This window comes from Lissotriton helveticus, chromosome 2_1, assembly GCF_964261635.1.
Source record: "Lissotriton helveticus chromosome 2_1, aLisHel1.1, whole genome shotgun sequence".
NCBI classification, from domain to species: domain Eukaryota; kingdom Metazoa; phylum Chordata; class Amphibia; order Caudata; family Salamandridae; genus Lissotriton; species Lissotriton helveticus.
Window position 1 is genome coordinate 5,674,686 of NC_136059.1, and position 19,066 is coordinate 5,693,751.

General features: G+C 49.4%; 1 protein-coding gene across 1 annotated transcript in view; it reads left to right on the plus strand.

Annotated features, from left to right (window-relative positions):
* Window positions 1–956: 956 nt before the first annotated feature.
* The window catches only part of LOC144817662 (uncharacterized), a 57,046-nt gene continuing 38,936 nt past the window's right edge, over window positions 957–19,066 (plus strand). Inside the window, exons 1-3 of the mRNA XM_078674390.1 lie at window positions 957–1,750; window positions 13,792–13,926; window positions 14,496–14,540. Coding sequence (XP_078530516.1) covers window positions 1,732–1,750; window positions 13,792–13,926; window positions 14,496–14,540 — 199 coding nt within the window. The 5' untranslated portion in view covers window positions 957–1,731. The remainder of the gene's footprint in view (window positions 1,751–13,791; window positions 13,927–14,495; window positions 14,541–19,066) is intronic.

A 19,066-nucleotide genomic window follows, 5' to 3' on the forward strand; every position in this document is an offset into this window, starting at 1 on the left:
GTCGTGAGGGCCATCTTGGTGGTGGTAACTAAATCATTACGGTCTAGTCTAGCGACGTGGCGGCCATCACTGGGGTCCTTGTACTAAGGGATGCCCTTGCTGCGCCTGTGTAGTATTGGAGTTTCTTTTTCAACATCAGCGTCCTGCGCTCTGCAGGCCCCAGGGGAGCTGTGATCCCTCCTGCATGGGTAGGAGCGCCTCCTGCAGACAGACAGTGCTTCAGCAGGGAGACGAGGGCCATGACTAGCTCACTGACTCCTATCTATTTATTCAGAAGACCCCTCAGTGACTGCAGACACCCCTCAGTGACTGCAGACACCCCATAGTGACAGCAGACACCCCTCAGTGACTGCAGACACCCCATAGTGACAGCAGACACCCCTCAGTGACTGCAGACACCCCTCAATGACTGCAGACACCCCTCAGTGACAGCAGACACCCCTCAGTGACTGCAGACACCCCTCAGTGACTACAGATACCCCTCAGTGACAGCAGACACCCCTCAGTGACAGCAGACACCCCTCAGTGACTGCAGACACCCCTCAGTGACAGCAGACACCCCTCAGTGACTGCAGACACCCCTCAGTGACTGCAGACACCCCTCAATGACTGCAGACACCCCTCAGTGACTGCAGACACCCCTCAGTGACAGCAGACACCCCTCAGTGACTGCAGACACCCCTCAGTGACTGCAGACACCCCTCAGTGACAGCAGATACCCCTCAGTGACTGCAGACACCCCTCAGTGACAGCAGACACCCCTTAGTGACAGCAGATACCCCTCAGTGGCTGCAGATACCCCTCAGTGACAGCAGATACCCCTCAGTGACAGCAGACACCCCTCAGTGACAGATACCCCTCAGTGACAGCAGATACCCCTCAGTGACTGCAGACACCCCTCAGTGACTGCAGACACCCCTCAGTGGCAGCAGATACCCCTCAGTGACAGCAGACACCCCTCAGTGACAGATACCCCTCAGTGACGGCAGATACCCCTCAGTGACAGCAGACACCCCTTAGTGACTGCAGATACCCCTCAGTGACAGCAGATACACCTCAGTGACTGCAAATACCCCTCAGTGACAGCAGATACCCCTCAGTGGCTGCAGATACCCCTCAGTGACAGCAGACATCCCTCAGTGACAGCCGACACCCTCAGTGACTGCAGACACCCCTTAGTGACAGCAGACACCCCTCGTGACAGCAGATAACCCTCAGTGACAGCAGACACCCCTTAGTGACAGCAGACACCCCTCAGTGACAGCATATACCCCTCAGTGACAGCAGACACCCTCAGTGACAGCAGACACCCTCAGTGACTGCAGATACCCCTCAGTGATTGCAGACACCCCTCAGTGACTGCAGACACCCCTCAGTGACAGCAGATACCCCTCAGTGACTGCAGATACCACTCAGTGACAGCAGACACACTCAGTGACTGCTTCCTGCTCACAGACCCATGGTTTGCAAAAACTCCTCAGTGACTGCTTCCTGCTCACAGACCCTGAGTCTGCAGATACCCTTCAGTGACGGCTTCCTGCTCAGAAATCATCATTCAAAAGATGTTCAACATTATATCTTTCTGCTCACACATCCGCAGTGTGCAGATACACCTCAGTGACTATTTCCTACTCACAGGTCCACAGTGTGCTGCTTCTCAGTGGCCTCCAGCTTACAGACTGGTGTTCAGAAAGGCTTTATTACAGAGGTTCTACTCCTAATTCCAGAGCCATGGAATGCGATGAAGCAGGTAACATTTTCTTTTGGTTTAAATGTGCCGCAGCCAGTTAGTTAGACCGTGCAGTTTATTCTCTGGGAGCAGAGGCGGGCCCACAACTGGAGTTTGATCTGTCACTGGATCTGATGATACTTTGAGTGTGCTCTCTATTGAATCACAAGAAGTTTATTCTCCTGGGGGCCGATGGGGCTCAGAGTGAGGCGGTTGTTTTGTTACGGAAGCTGATAGAGTTTCAGGCTTCAGTTTATGCTATTAAAGGAGTCGACGGGGCTCAGTGGGTGGATACCTCTATATTTGGAACTGATGGGGCAGAGTCGGTGCAGTTTATTCTATCACAGGATCTGATGGGAATCGGGTGTGGAGGTTGCTTTGTCACTGGAACTGATATAAGCTCTGGCTGCTGTTTATTCTATCACAGGAGCTGGATGGGCTCATACTGTGCATTTTATTTTTTACAGGACTGGTGGGGGCTGATTGAGCACAGACTGCAGTCTATTCTGTTACATGCGCTGTTAGAGGTTCAGTCTGTAACTTTTCCTTCTCAGGAGCTGGCCGGGCTCAAACGGTGCAGTTTATTCTCTCCTAGTAGCCTGAGGACCTCAGACCGTGCCGTTTATTCCATCACAGCAGCGCAGGAGGCGCTGACTGTGCAGTTTATTCCATCCCAGCAGCCGAGGAGGCTTGGACTGTGCAGGTTATTCCAACACGGCAGCCCAGGAGGCTCAGACTGTGCACAGTTTATTCCATCACATCAGACGAGGAGACTCAGACTGTGCAGTTTATTCCATCATAGCAGCCCAGGAGGTAAAGACTGTGCAGGTTATTCAATCACAGCAGCTCAGGAGGCTCAGACTGTGCAGGTTATTTCATCACAGCAGCCCAGGAGGTGCAGACTATGTAGGTTATTCCATCACACCAGCTCAGGAGGCTCAGACTGTGCAGGTTATTCCATCACAGCAGCCCAAGAGGCGTAGACTGTGCAAGTTATTCCATCACAGTAGCCCAGGAGGCTCAGACTGTGCAGTTTACTCCATCACAGCAGCCCAGGACATTCAGGCTGTGCAAGTTATTCCATCACAGCAGCCTAGAAGGCTCAGACTGTGCAGGTTATTCCATCACAGCAGCCGAGGAGGCTTAGACTGTGCAGATTATTCCATCACAGCAGCCCAGGATGAGCGGACTGGCTAAGTTAATCCATCACAGCAGACGAGGAGGCCCTGACTGTGCAGGTTATTCCATCATAGCAGCCAGGAGGCTCGGACTGTGCAGGTTGTTCCATCACAGCAGCCCAGGAGGCTCGGATTGTGCAGTTTATTCGATCACAGCAGCCCAGGAGGCTTAGACTGTGCAGTTTATTCGATCACAGCAGCCCAGGAGGCTCAGACTGCCCAGGTTATTCCATCACAGCAGCCCAGGATGAGCGGACTGTCTAAGTTAATCCATCACAGCATTCCAGGAGGCTCAGACTGTGCAGGTTATTCCATCACAGCAGCCCAGGAGGCTCGGATTGTGCAGTTTATTCGATCACAGCAGCCCAGGAGGCTTAGACTGTGCAGTTTATTCAATCACAGCAGCACAGGAGGCTCAGACTGCCCACGTTATTCCATCACAGCAGCCCAGGAGGCGCGGACTGTCTAAGTTAATCCATCACAGCATCCCAGGAGGCTCAGACTGTGCAGGTTATTCCATCACAGCAGCCCAGGAGGCGGGACTGTGCAAGTTATTCCATCACAGCATCCCAGGAGGCGCGGACTGCAAAGTTATTCCAACAAAACAGCCCAGGAGGCTCGGACTGTGCAGTTTATTCCATCACAGCAGCCCAGGAGGCTCGGACTGTGCAGATTATTCCACCACAGCAGCCCACTATGAGACGTTGGCCTGGCATATGCTGTCCACTATTCTAGTGGGGACCTTGCACCAGTCCAAACAAACCTTATTGATGATAGGTTAAGACAACCTTTATTGAAAGCTATCTAGTGGTAACTATGGAGAGCAGCCTTCAGGCTATTTCTTGAAGGACTGTAAAGCAGCTTAGTTTACCAGATAATAACCTCTTGAATGCCTAAATGAAAGGTGAACCACACAAGGTATATGTATAAAATATATGTATTTATTACAAAACACTCTTTAGTAATCTCTTTAGTAGATTGCAGAGACAGGTACACAATATAAACGCAATAGAACTTAAGTAAATAGCACAATATACAATGGGCCCCAAAGGGGAGACCAAACCATATATTAAGAAAGTGGTATAGGAACTGCGACTTCACTAGACACAAGGCCTAAAGCCTGTAGAAACACCGAGACCACAAGGAACCACCCAAGGTAGTGACACAGGGACCCACGGGGGACGTGTGCAGTCAAGTCAAGTCAAGTCAGAGGATTTATATAGCGCACTACATACCCAGAGGGTCCCAAGGCGCTTAGAGAGGGGAGGAAGATTACTTGTCAAATATCCACGTTTTAAGTTGCTTTCTGAATGCTAGGTGGTTCTGGGTAAGGCGAAGGTAAGCGGGGAGTGAGTTCCATGTTTTAGCAGCCAGGTATGAGAAGGATCTGCCGCCCATGGTGGTCTTGTTGATGCGAGGTACAGTGGCGAGGGCTTGGTTGGAAGAGCGTAGTTGGCGGGAGGGGGTGTAGAAGGACAGTCGTGAGTTGAGGCATTCTGGTCCGATGTCGTAGAGTGATTTGTGTGCGTGAGTTAGCAGTCGGAAAGTGATCCTCTTATTGACGGGTAGCCAGTGGAGGTCCTTAAGGTGACCTGAGATGTGTTCGTTGCGTGGGATGTCTAATATGATCCTGGCTGAGGCGTTTTGGATTCTTTGGAGTTTCTTCTGGAGTTTAGCGGTAGTGCCTGCGTAGAGGGTGTTTCCGTAGTCCAGTCGGCTCGTGACCAGAGCATGGGTGACTGTTTTCCTTGTTTCGGTGGGGATCCAGCGAAATGTTTTTCTAAGCATGCGAAGAATGTTGAAGCAGGAAGAGGATACGGCGCTGACTTGTCTATTCATTGAGAGTGAAGAGTCCAGTATGATGCCTAAGTTCCGTGCGTGGTCTGTCGGGATGGGTGCCTTTCCGAGGGCTTCCGGACACCAGGAGTCGTCCCATGCAGAGGGGGATGTACCTAAGATGAGGACTTCTGTTTTGTCTGAGTTCAGTTTCAGACGGCTTTGTTTCATCCAATCGGCAACTTCTTTCATTCCTTCGTGTAGGTTAGTTTTGGCGGTGCTGGGGTCATTGGTGAGAGAAAGGATTAGTTGAGTGTCATCCGCGTAAGAGATGATGTTGAGGTTGTGTTGGCGGGCGATGGTCGCGAGGGGGCTCATGTATACGTTGAAGAGGGTGGGGCTGAGTGAGGATCCTTGTGGTACGCCACAGATGACTTCAGTGGCCTCGGACTTGAATGGTGGGAGGCGGACTTTCTGAGTTCTTCCGGTGAGGAAAGAGGTGATCCATTCAAGTGCTTTTCCTTGGATTCCGATGTTATTGAGGCGTTGTAAAAGGGTGCTGTGGCAGACTGTGTCAAATGCTGCAGAGAGGTCGAGGAGGATGAGGGCGACTGTGTCTCCGTTGTCCAGCAGAGTTCGAATGTCGTCTGTTGCTGCGATGAGGGCGGTCTCAGTGCTGTGTTTTGCTCGGAAGCCAGATTGTGAGGGGTCGAGGGATTTGTTGGCTTCGAGGAAGGCGGCGAGTTGGTTGTTGACAGCTTTCTCGATGACTTTGGCCGGGAATGGAAGGAGCGAGATGGGGCGGTAATTTTTGAGTTCGGTGGGGTCCGCTGTGGGTTTCTTCAGAAGGGCGGTGAGTTCAGCGTGTTTCCAGTCTTCCGGGAAGGTGGCGGAGTTGAGGGAGCTGTTGATGACGTCTCGGAGGTGCGGTGCTATGACGGAGTCTGCTTTGTTGAAGATGTGGTGAGGACATGGGTCTGTGGGGGATCCTGAGTGGATGGAGTTCATCAGGCGGATTGTGTCCTCAGTGGAGATTGGGTTCCAGTTGTTAAGGGTGTTTACGGGGGGAGAATGTTCAGCAAAAGGTAGGGTGGGTTGGTTTCCGGGTTGGTTGTTGAAGCTGTTGTGGATGTCTGCAATCTTGTTGTGGAAGAATGAAGCTAGGGAGTCGCAGAGGGCTTGAGAGGGGGTGATGTCGTTGGAGTTGGCCGAGGGATTTGAAAATTCCTTGACGATGTTGAAAAGTTCCTTGCTTTTGTGGGCGTTGTTGTCAAGTCGATCCTTGAATGCTGTTTTCTTGGCCTTACGGATTAGTTGGTGGTGAGTGCGGGTAGCGTTTTTGAAGGCGTCCTTGGTGCTAGTAGTTGGGTCTTTTTTCCAGGCCTTTTCGAGGGAGCGGCAGAGTTTCTTGGACTTCTTGAGATCATCGTTGAACCATGAGGCCTTCTTGCTGGCAGGTTTGTTTTGACGTTTCTTCAGTGGTGCTAAGGTGTCGGCGGTGTTGGATAACCATAGGGTGAGGTTGGTGGCGGCTTCGTTTGCGTTAGAAGAGTGGGCTGGGGTGTTTAGAAGGAGCGATGCGGAGATCTGGTCCGTGGTGATTTTGTTCCAGTTTCTTTGCAGAGTTGGTTGGAGGTGGTTGGTGGGTTTTGGTTTGTTGTAGGTGAAGTGAACGCAGCTGTGGTCAGTCCAGAGGAGCTCCGTAGTGTGGCTGAAGGAGACATGATTGCTGGAGGTGAAGATGGGGTCGAGCGTGTGACCTGCGATGTGGGTGGGGGATGTGACCAGTTGTTTAAGTCCGAGGTTGGCGAGATTGTCCAAGAGGGTGGTGGTGTTGCGGTCGTTGATCTTTTCAAGGTGAAAATTGAGGTCTCCCAGAAGGATGTAGTCTTTGGAGGGGAGTGCGTGAGGAGTGATGAAGTCCGTGATGTCTTCACTGAATTTTGCGCGGGGTCCTGGTGGTCTGTAGAGGAGGGTGCCTCTGAGTGTGGTCTTGGGGTCGATGTGGATCTGGAAGTGAAGGTGTTCAGAGTTGGTGAGATTGGCGTCAGAGCTGGTTGAGATGCGGATTGACTTCTTATGGACGATAGCGATTCCTCCTCCTGTGTGGCCGGTGCGGTCCTTGCGAATGATCTTATAATCTTCCGGGATGGCAATGGTGATGTCTGGGGCGGAGGAAGCGTTCATCCAAGTTTCTGTAAGGAAGGCGACGTCCGGAGAGATGGTGTCTAGTAGGTTCCATAGGTCAATGGCGTGTCTGTGGACTGATCGGGTGTTGAGAAGGATGCATTGTAGGTGGTTGGGGTCAGGGGTTTGTGTTGTGGTGGTAGCGGAGATGTTGTCGGTGCCGGTGAATTTGCAGGAGTAGCAGGAGAAAGGTCCATGGGTGTGTCCAGGAGCGGCATGGACGCAGTTGGGGGCGCGACCGGGGTTAAGGGCTAGGAGGGTGGCGGCGTCGTAGGTAATGCGGGGGGGCTGCGCAGTGCGAGGGGCAGGGGGTCTGGCGCTGGGCGCGGTCCAGGCGCGGACGGGCGTAGACGGGCTTACCTTTGGCGTACCTTCGGCGAGGCCGTAGCGCGTGGACGCTGCGCGTTGGGACATCTGACATAAATGGAGAGTGGAGGGGGGCGGAGGGTGGGCGGGTCAGCTGGGAGGCGGTAGCGGGGAGGCGGGGCAGGGAAAAGCACAACAACAAAATGGTGGGAGGGGTAGGAATCGAAACCAACACAGTGCAATGCCAGCTATGAAGGAATGCACTGAAAGCAGGTAAAGCGCTAAGGACTTAATACTGTTAGGAATATGTAAAAAGCGCTACCAAATGCAGTTATGTTCAAGCGCTGCCCAAATGAGCCAGGCACTAGCGCTATGAAAATACACACGAAGGCTGATTGCTACTTAAGCGAGACAGTTAGCAAGGCACAGAGCACAAGCGCTATGAAAATGCACACGAAGGCTGATTGCTATTATAAGCGCCACTACAATTATCAATTCACAGAGCACAAGCGCTATGACAATTAACACGAAGGCTGATTGCTATTATAAGCGCCACTACAATTATCAAGGCACAGAGCCAAGAGCTACGATACCACACACGAGGGCTGCTTGAAAACGCTTCAGCTGTGGGCACTGGAAAAAGGATTGCAAGCAGGAGCCAGGCAGCGTGGGGGAGCAACCGTTCGGGACGAGGTCCAGGCGGTCACAGTCTTCTCTTGGAGGTGGAGGACTCTCTGTTCGTGGGTGGGCGGGTCAGCTGGGAGGCGGTAGCGGGGAGGCGGGGCAGGGGAAAGCACAACAACAAAATGGTGGGAGGGGTAGGAATCGAAACCAACACAGTGCAATGCCAGCTATGAAGGAATGCACTGAAAGCAGGTAAAGCGCTAAGGACTTAATACTGTTAGGAATATGTAAAAAGCGCTACCAAATGCAGTTATGTTCAAGCGCTGCCCAAATGAGCCAGGCACTAGCGCTATGAAAATACACACGAAGGCTGATTGCTACTTAAGCGAGACAGTTAGCAAGGCACAGAGCACAAGCGCTATGAAAATGCACACGAAGGCTGATTGCTATTATAAGCGCCACTACAATTATCAATTCACAGAGCACAAGCGCTATGACAATTAACACGAAGGCTGATTGCTATTATAAGCGCCACTACAATTATCAAGGCACAGAGCCAAGAGCTACGATACCACACACGAGGGCTGCTTGAAAACGCTTCAGCTGTGGGCACTGGAAAAAGGATTGCAAGCAGGAGCCAGGCAGCGTGGGGGAGCAACCGTTCGGGACGAGGTCCAGGCGGTGTGAGAACACAGCCGCGAGCTCCGTTAGGTTTTATGGGGAAAGTCGCGGTTGGAATTTTAAAGATTAAGGACACTTAGGAGAGGGCTTTGAGCAAATCACTTTAGATTTAAGGGTTATAGGGTCAACACCCATGGGAGCACCGGAGTACTCGAGTTTCCTCACCCACGGAAGCCGGGTGCATAGGTTTTCAAATAGTGTCGAGAATCGTCGTCGTTTTCAATGGCGACCTGCTGCAAAGTGCTACTGCTGTGATTAAGAAAAGTGTCCGGAGTGATCCAAGCCTGATCAAAGATGTGAAGAACCTGAAAGCAGAGGGGACAGAGTCTGGTGACTTGCCAGTGACCAGGGGCACGATAGACGAATGCCCACCGATGTCGGATGCTTCAGTTGCGAATAGGTGGATCTTGACTCTGCCGCCACCAGGGCCAGGAGGCATCGACGATGACCAGGAACTGGATTAGAGCTGTCCCACCAAGGATGTCAAGTGCTGCGGCATCGGTGCTCGGATTGAACTCAATAAGCCTTGGCAACAGCAACCCACGCAGAAGGAGAAAAGATGCTTCGGAGAGGAACAGCAAGGTCCAGGGGACTCACCAAGCGATGGAGAGTCAGGGCACGTCTGGAGCAACCAGGCAAGCCAAAGGAAAGTTAAAGTTGCCTTCTCAGGGACCCACAGGTCGACGGACCCGGGATCGCAAAGGTACCTTGTGAGAAAACACAAATGGCCAGCTCAAGGAACACTTGTGGAGTGTAGGCCAGCAATCTTCAGTGGAAATACTGCTCTGGGTCTGGGCTATGAGTAACCCAAAGCACAGCCTCAAGGATCGCCAAGAAGAATATGCACTTGCAAATGTGTACGTGTCCAGGGGTTACGGTTCCACGGTCCCCACGAGGTCTACAGGTCTCAGCTTTGCTGGGAGCTCGGGTTAACCTCCTGGAAGTCTGGGGACCCACCTCCTGTGTTGCAAATTCTTCGGAGTCCGGCGGGAGCTTCAGAGATGCAAACCGGTCAGATGCGTCTTTGGTGCCTGCCACGCAGGGGAGTAACTCCTTTAGTCCAAGGGAGATTCTTCAGTCATCTAGCGTCGTGTAGATAGTCAAAGTTCCCGGTTTCAGTATCAGAGTTTCGTCCAGGTAAATCTAAAATCCTGTAGTCAGAGGTTCCTACTTTATACCCAAGGAAGGGTGTGACAAACTCTGGAGACCCACCTATGGGAGGGTCTGGAAAGACGGGTGGCTACACCCATTTCCTTTGTCCAGTTTCGCACCAGAGCAGGGGCTGGTAGCCCCTGCAACCGGTTTGAACTGGGCTATGCACAGGGACACCAAATGTGCCCCCAGTGCAGACTTCAAAGTACTCTTGGAGTGCACCCACCCAGCCCCAATACACTAAAGTCTATCTGGGAGGTGGTGCCACCTCCCTGTGACAGGAAACCTATTGTCCAGACCTCCCCTGATGGATTATTGTCCAGCAGCAGGAGGCCAGACTCATGTCTGTGCCTGCAGCATCCATTTTGTGATGCCAGGGTTAAGGAAAGCTGGTACGGGGTAGCCTGGTGCACCACACTAGTGGTTTTACCATGGAAGAATCATACCTCCCTCACCAGTTACTGGTGTGGAGGTATGATTCCATGGTTATGGACATGGTTATGTGCAGCCGTTTTAAAGTTAGTATTTACAGCGATGTTATAATGCACTTAAAAGTATATGGTCTAGGCTGCATCACTAACAACCCCGGAAGATAGATTTTGAAGGCTGCAGAGGGGTTCTGCTCATTCATGGGCACCCTCTCACACAAAACCCAGCACCCTGCCTTCAGCATTGGTAAGGCTTGCCATAGGGGTGACTGATAGGTTCATAGGTGTAGGGATAAGTTAGATATAGGAAACCTATATCTGAGTAATGGGTGTATACACCACCTTACAGAGGCTGCTGTAGCAGACCTGTTGTGTCATTTTGCATGGGTTTCTGTCAGAAGCAGTACCTGAATCTTCCTGATTCCGTAGGAGCTGGTGACCGAAACCTCGTGTAGAGTAATTCCCAATTCCCAAACACTCCTGCTCCCGGATTTCTCCAAGCTCAGAAATGGAAGGGAAAGGGGAAGTGGATAACAAACAAGAGAGACTGCCTCACTGGTCTTCTTCAGCTATTTCTTGTATTCAGAACACTGACGATGACCTGTAACATTAGCACAACATTACTACAGTTCTTATAAAAATTGGCATTAATTCTAAATATCTTTTTTCCACCCCTTGACTAATACCTGTTACTGTGTGGGAATTAGCCTCTCTCTGTTGAGTTTTAAGTACTTGTAGATTGTCTTTCCTTGTGCAGGGGTTTATATACAATCTTGAATAGACTTGACGTTCTGCAGAGTCTATAAAGATGGTAAATAACAGTATTCTATATGCATATGGATAATACTCCTATTTACTAGTTGGAATCTTCTGCTCTCGCCTTGAAGTAAGGAAAAGAGAAAAAACTCCTTGGTTCTCTCTCCCTCTCAAGAATAACGTAGAATCTTTTAGATGCTAGCTGTTGGTTTGTTCAGCTCACTATGAATGAATAAAGTCACTGTATGCAGTTCTGCTACTCTTTCAATACTTTGCTTAGGAACTAGCTGCTCTTTTCAGGAAACTCCTTGGCTGCTCTGGATTTATCGTTTTGTCAGAATTGGAAAACAGATTCTCTTACCAGCTGCTCTTTTCAGGAAAACTCCTTGGCTGCTCTGAATTTATCGTTTTGTCAGAATAGAACAGATACTCTTACCGCCTATCTCACTGGACTCAAAGGCGGAGGTTCACTGGACTCAAAGGCGGAGGTTACACTTCCCGGGAAATATACTCCTGAGGAAACGAAATGCCGCTGCTGACTCTGCCGCACTCCACGAATTCTCTAATGCGGAGCTGCGACAGAAGAGGCCACGAAGTACAACGCCTCTCAGAACAATATCCCAGGACTGACTATAAACAGAATTACTGAAAATGCGGGAACCAAAGACTAATAGCAGGCTTAATTGACGAGCGCTAACATACGCGTCTTGCTGCTCTCAAATGACGGTTGAAGTGCGCCGTTCATAACGAACAAGCGCGTGAAATGGCAGACTACAGGAAAATAGCTAGAACGCTAACCCCCTGAGCGGAATGGCACAATCAGGAAGCGTAATCCACCCATCCTGCTGACTGTCGCCTAACACCTGTCTCTGCATCAACCCCCAAATAGGGAACTGTGGTGAAGGATTATCATGGACCCTAAATATAGGACTTGGCACGGTTCTGACAGTTTCCAGGGGTGGCATAATACATGCTGCAGCCCCTGAGCGGCCTCTGCGGTAACTATGCCCTGGGTATATAGGATACCATATACTAGGGACTTATAAGGGTACCCCAGAATCCAATCTGCGATGTACCTAAAGTACATGCAATCATTTTAGAGGGGTAAGCAGCTAGGTTGGGGTCCTGGATAGCAGGGCCTCAGCCAGAGTAAAGTCGAAAAACAGCAAAACATCAGCAAAAAGTGGGGGTAACTATAAGAAGCCGATCCTTCTCTCCTACAATCATCATTTAGTAATCCAACATGATGCTATTCCAACAGATTAATGTGTAATTTTAGTTAGTTTGACTCTTTTATGACAGAAGCATTGGTTGGCATGTAGTTCTCAACATTATTTAACTGCCTATTAGCTTCAATGTCCTAATCTGAGTAATTCATTACAACAACATTACCCCCTTATCAGCCTGTTGTCTGATAATTATTGAGGTTTGCTCCTTCAACCTTTTCAATTCTGCAAACTCATCTTTATTCAAAGTGAATGTTGTTTTACATAAGTGAATGCCTCAAAATCTTGCAGTATCAATTCATAAACAATATTAATTACATTATCTGTTTGTATTTCTGGAGTAATTCTAGGCCTGCATTTGAGATCGATTTCCTTTGGATGCGTTCAACTATTTCCAACTGAGTGGCTAGATCTTCGATAGCCATATGTGTACCATCCTCCAAGCTCATCAGTATGGTTGTACCAACCAACTCTTTTATAGATTTATCGCTTCTATCCTCTTTAATCTCCACATTTGACCTTTGTTCTGGCAACCTGTCAACAATCGTTAAGTGTCAATCTACGATCAAATCTAAATAAATCAACTTTATTCTGTTGTTGATTAAGGTGTTTCAAAGGAGCAAAGCCTAGTCCTCTTTTCAGAAGATCGAATTCATTCTTTTCTAAGGATCAGTCTGATGCGTTTTGAGGCAACACCTCTTTTTCAAGGCTGTAGTAGGCATACAAAATTAATAGAAAATATGTACATATTTGTATTACTTCAAAATTCTTGTTTTTTTCACGTGATTAGATATTTATAACCCTACAGCAGAGAAGAACATTCAAACTACGCTTAAACATATCAATCACTACAAATAACATAGTTTCATAGCCTGTTCAAATACAATTCTCATGATGTTATCTCTTCTTTTTGATTAGGTTCATTATAATGTTTCAATCATTCCCCAAAATAGCTGCAGCAACCAGTAGCTTTGAGACAGTGACGAAACGATGAGTGTAAGAATGACGGGAGTTTGGGACTACAGTCTGCTAATTTCAGGTTTAGTTTTTTGCACCATTGCCTCGTTTCCATATTCCCTCATCCACAAAACCACATGCATGAATTTGAAAATGATTGAAGAACCGCTTTCACTATAAATAGATCATAACTATTAGATGGACAAATTCTTGTTTACCACTAGCCATCTCTTTCAGACCGCCTTGGTGGGAAGTTAGACTGAATCAGCCTTTGTATCACATTTGCCTGGGCACCCTTTTCATTAATATTGTTTTTTTAGTTTTATTTCATGTTTACTTGCAACCCATGCTCCACCTCCTCCTGTTCTTACGTGTATAACCATCAGCAGTTAAATCCGGAAAGCCCACTGTTTTCAGCTGTGAGAAGGTGCCTTGTTTCACAGCCCCCATCATTAGCCCTCATAGCTAGAGAAGCCAGGGAGTGTGGAGGGATTTTTAAGACACTTCTTTCACAGTTTGCCAACCTCTAAACATATCCTCTGGTGCCGGATTCAGCATGTATGGTCCTTCCTGGTCTAGTGTTTGTGGAGCAGTGAGTGCCGTCCACTCATAAAGCTTTACGGTATGGTTGCTCAAAATTCATGCTCTTTTTCTTCTGAGACATTGTTTCGATGCCTCCATGAGGACTTGCATCGGTCTGTGCTGGTAGTTTCCCTGAATGACTTTTTCTCAATATGCAGAACAAGTACCTACATCTAGACATACATTTGACTTTCTCTTCTCTCACACAGGCGAGACGTACCTTCCTGAACATGTGGACGATGTCCCGGAGACTCCCACACAGTACATCCAGCTGAGACACCCGAGCAAAGTGTCCCATCAACCGCCCACAGGCGTGGTGGCAAAGCTGATGATCGTGCCACCTGGTAGGCAGAGCTCTCCTCTGTGTGATTAGTGAATTGTTGTCAGAGTCTTAATTGAAATTTCCCAGATACTTCACAGGAGCAGAATGATGACTATTCCCCATGCCTCCCTGAGTTTACCTCCACGCTTCCAAAGAATATTTCTGGAAGTATGAAGAAACATCCAGGGGGGAAGGGGTTGGGGACAGAGAAGAAACAACTTTGTCTTCTATTTTCTATTGTCTTCTGTACTGTTACTTCTATCTTGCTTCTTGCACTGTTTCTTTCTGTTTCCTAGACCCTGTAATACAAACAACAAATTACTAAGATCTAAACAATTTTTTAACAGCTTAGTATTTATGTATTTCACACCCTCATACCACGTACCCTTAGAGACTGAGCAATTGCCTCTCTTCTGATGGTTATTGATGCGTTTAATACATAAACTCCACTATGGTGTGAAATGGAGCGTAGCGATATCCTTCTAAAAAGCAATGACAATTTTAGTTCCTCTTAGACAGACTATAACACTCTAATTGTCTATTTAGTGCTGTAGGTAAATCTAATACCCTTTCTTTTCTTTGATTTTACAGGTGGATATATGGACACAGAATGCCCTTCAGGAACAGTTTCCTCAGGTAAGTTTATCTCCACTAACGCTAGACTTGTCTTAACTGAAATAACGATTTGTAGTTTGATTATTTTAACCCACCAGAAACGGAATTCTTATGAGTGAGATTTTCAATAGCTAGATACTCTGTAGCAATGATGTGTGTACTAAATAGTTTCCCTAAACAGGTACTTGCGTGACTGGGGCCTTCCTGTCAGAGACGAAGCACTCCGGAATGCGTCAGGAATTTCTTCTGCATATTCAAGAAAGCAACTCAAGCCTTTTTCCTTGAAAGCTTCTTTCAAACACCTGACGCGTAGAGAAATGCTTTTCTACCGCTGGAGAAAACGAAACGGACACTGACACACTCTAACCTATTCTAAAGCTGCCACGGATGAGAAGGCAAGCACTGCTGCTCGCCTAACGGTCCTGGTGAAGTGCGCTCAGCTGAGGGAGAGCGCGAACCTCAGCTGTGCTGGAATCCTCAGGCTCACTGCTGGAAGGCTGCAGCGCTAACCTTAGCGCTTGTGGCCATCTTAGAACACCACACATTTACCAATACAGTCCAGGACAGGTCATGTGGTTCCCTGAGGTTGCATGGGGCACAGAGGTAAACCTACTGCGTCCCGAACATTGCAAATTGAGAGACCAATTGGATGAGACCGAGTCTGCACTGCCAGTCCTTCACCCCTCAAACAAGGAACTGCAGGAGCGCCTAAAGAAGGTAGAGTATAGAGGTCTTCCTCTTACAGTTGAAGTACTGGGTTTTTAAGAACCCAGCGGTGCCAGGGAACACACCCTAAGACTTCGAGTCCTTCCTGTCCCAGACTACAGAAACACAGAGTCTTCTAGGTGAAGTCAAAGATCGAATTTATTGGCTGCAGCCAGTAACAGATATCCTAGAAGTACAACACGGTGTATATTCTCAGGAGACTGCTTAAACTTACAAAGCTAGCCATCCCTTTTTTTTAAATTTTTTTTTTTAAAACCTTTATTGTACATAAGGCGCTCACAGATACGGGCCTACAACCCACCGGGCCGGCCACCACAATAAAGAGACATACGAGGCAATACAGGAGAGACAACAGGATTTCTAAATAGCTCATATGAAAGGCAAAGGCAACAAGTTTTGAGTCGCCATCACGGACAGGATAAAAATAGGTTAATTTTATAATAGAAAAAAGGGTGTCACAGGATAATGTCAATCTGTAAGGTCCAGAGGGCCGTGGTGGGCCGTGAGCAAGCCGAAGTCTCGAATACAGGAAAAAACCAACAGAACAATACATTTTGGCAAAGGCAGAACGTGAGTCCCACATCAAGAACAATCACAATCGCTGCTCAGCACCCACCCACCACTACCAGGGCACATAATAATAAAACAGCGAAAAATACGCTTACAAAACTAAAAGCCCTCCGTTACAACAACCCAAGGGAGGAAGAAATAAAAATGGGGTGGGGAAAGGGAAAAAAGGGGAGGAAGAGGACTACAAAAAGGGGAGGGGGAAAGTGAGGGCGCAGCGTCAGTGCACGCCCCCCACGGCTAACAAAGCACCCAATACTAATTCGGCACATGGAACTAGTGGCAACAGGAGAAATGAATGCGTAGTAAACCGTGACAGCAGACATACCAAAAGGGCCATGCCAGCACAAACACCCCGGGGGGCTACGCGCCGACACCGCGCCACGAAATTAGGGGATACATAAGAGCCATAGAACCAAAAAGAGGAACAGGGAAAGATACAATAAACAGACCCCCCCACCACCCCGCACAGCCCACCCTGCACCCCTGCAGAAGGCTATGGCCTACCCCCCAGCAGCGTGCCTGTCGCCCTAATTAGAGCCCGAAATATAGAGAAATATAAGAAAGAAAGAATCACTTAGATTAAAAAGAGGGGGGAAGGGAAAACAGGGAAAAACAGCGGGAGAGGAGCCACAGAATCAAAACCCCTTCAGCTCCCACCCCCCGCCCGAAAATACTCAGAGCCCACGGGAAGATAATAAACACACGGATAAGCTCCAGGAACGTAAAGACGTATCAAGCATAATCATACAATAATGAACGGATCACCCAACCATACCACAAAATAACAGTCCACAGAGGCAAGATCAGCTCAACCCTGTCCTCGTTTTTCGCAAACTGTAATCGTCCAGCGTACCAGGAACCAGATCACATAAAACAGGAGGTGAATAACAGGGAGTCGAATCAAAAATACACTCAAGTTGTAGCAATCGTGACCCGGATGATCCAGAAAATACCGTAACCACTTCAGGCGAAGCAGGCAAAGTTCCGATGAGAATACGGAGAAAGCCGGTCCAGCGGCATCGTCACAGGATCTTCGTACGGCCATGTGAGGCAAAAGAGGAAAAGGAGACCCATCGAGGTCGGTCCAGACGGGATCCAGCCGGGGAACCTCCGAAGCAGAGGGAGGCACAGGACGAAGAAGGGCAGCGGGCCCCCGTACATCCACACCAACAGCAGCCTCCAGGTCCACGACCCCAAGGAAAGTTCCAGCAGCACACAACAGAGATGAAGCCGCACAAACCGAGGGGGGTCCGGCAGGCCCAACAAAGGGACCCCCCTCCAGGATAGCAGTAGGCGCGGTCATGGGTGCCCCCCAGGAGCGCAGGGCGGCGAGGATGTCGCGAAGCGTAGGCTCACCTTCACAGTATTCAGCAAACGTGCCGCGCGGCGGACCCGCATCGCCGGTCCCCGCAAGGCCGAGAATCATGGGGCCGGCCGCCATCTTAGAAGCCCGGCGGGGCCGCTGCAAACACCGACCCCCGCCCGGATATCAGCGGGGCAAAACAGGACACCGGCAACCACCAGCGGAAGTGCCACCAGGGCAGGAAGGGGAGCCACCAGAAGAAGGCGATGCGCCGGCACCCCACACGCCGCCGGCACCGTTCTCCGAGTCCGGGCGGAGGAACTCAAAATGGCCGGGCCGGAGAACAAAGGGGAGACGAGCCAGATGTACGGTTAACCCCGTCCATGGAAGTCAGCTCCCCAACACCAGGCCGCAGGACCGCCGGACCAGGCCCGGGAGGCCGCAATCGGTCTATTAGCACATCGGCCCCTCCGACCGACTCCACACCACCACCAAGGGCCGGCCACCGCGCCCCGTCCAGCCCGGGCGCCGCCATGGAGTGCCAGGCCCGGCCGCTCCGGAGGCCCCGAAGCAGACAGTGGCGTAACTCAGGATCCGTGACACCCAGGAATCACCGGAGCAAACGGTAAGTGCCTGTGAGTTATCGTCGTTCCACTGCACATCGTGGAATACTTCCCGGGGCAGGATAAAGTACAGGATATTTGTTGCAGGCAGGAGAGTGATCGGAGCCGAGCTAAAACGCGGCCATCTCGGACGCGAGCTTGGCTCCTCCCCCCTAGCCATCCCTTTTATACAAAATATTATGCTTTAGGCAAACATTCCTTATTTTACAGTTGACCATTCACATATTTTGATGACAAAGAAAAAGCAGAATCATGATGACAAGCTTATTTTCAGTTTGTCCAGCCCACAATCAATTACCCGGCAAGGCCCAACATTTTTCATCAGATATCGACGGACCCCTAATAGAATCGGGCACCTCCTCCTCGTAAAGCAGGTCATAAAGTAAGAAACAGAGACAGGTGTGTGTAAGATTAGGCGTGGATTTGTGTGCGATGAAGGGGTTATGGTATGCCGTGCCTTGATCTAATCTTGATCGGCCACTGGGAAAGGAACTGACCGAACAGGTTTGGCTTCAGGCAGTGGAGTCAGCTTGCCCAGGTCATAGAGAAGTCAGCAAAGGTGTACGTGTCCTTCAGACTTGTTTTTGGCTTTAGTCATCGGCCTATGTGAGGGCAACCACAAAATGGCTCTCATATACAAAATGGAACCCGAAGGTTCAGAGCGAGATCCCTGGTTTCAGGGTGATCTCGCCACTCGAATGCGACGAGAATGCTCGTACATAGTATACTCGTCATTCTCGGTCCGCTGATACCAAAATCGTCATGGTACGACGATGTTTATGACACGGGTCCAGAATTTTCAGTACCACAGACCCTCCTTTTGCCCTTACATAGGCAATTAACCTACACTCACGCTAATCTGAGTCCAGGTCTTTATTCCTAAAATCATTGAGATGTTGCTGTAGCATCAACCTATTACTTAGCTCGTCCCTTGATATAGGTTTCCTTACACACGATGTAGCACAGAGGCCACATATAGCAGGAGCACACTGTACGCACAGACAGAACAGGAAAAGGATGGCTAAGATCATCCCAATGACCATCAGAATCTTCCATCCCCAGGCGGATATCAGTTCCCAGAACCACCCCATCAACGACCAATCTCCTTTATCCACATGAATAGATTCAGAGATCTTGTGTAGTTTAGAGATGGCCCAGTACACTGTTGGAGCGTTATCTGGAATGAAAACACAGCAACTCATTGGATCACTTTACATACCCCAACTCGGTCTGCAAGTATGACATCTAGCGCAACCCTGTTCTGAAGGGTCATAAGGCGATCCGACTGGAGCTCAGCAGTCAAGTTACTAAGGGCACCGGCAGTT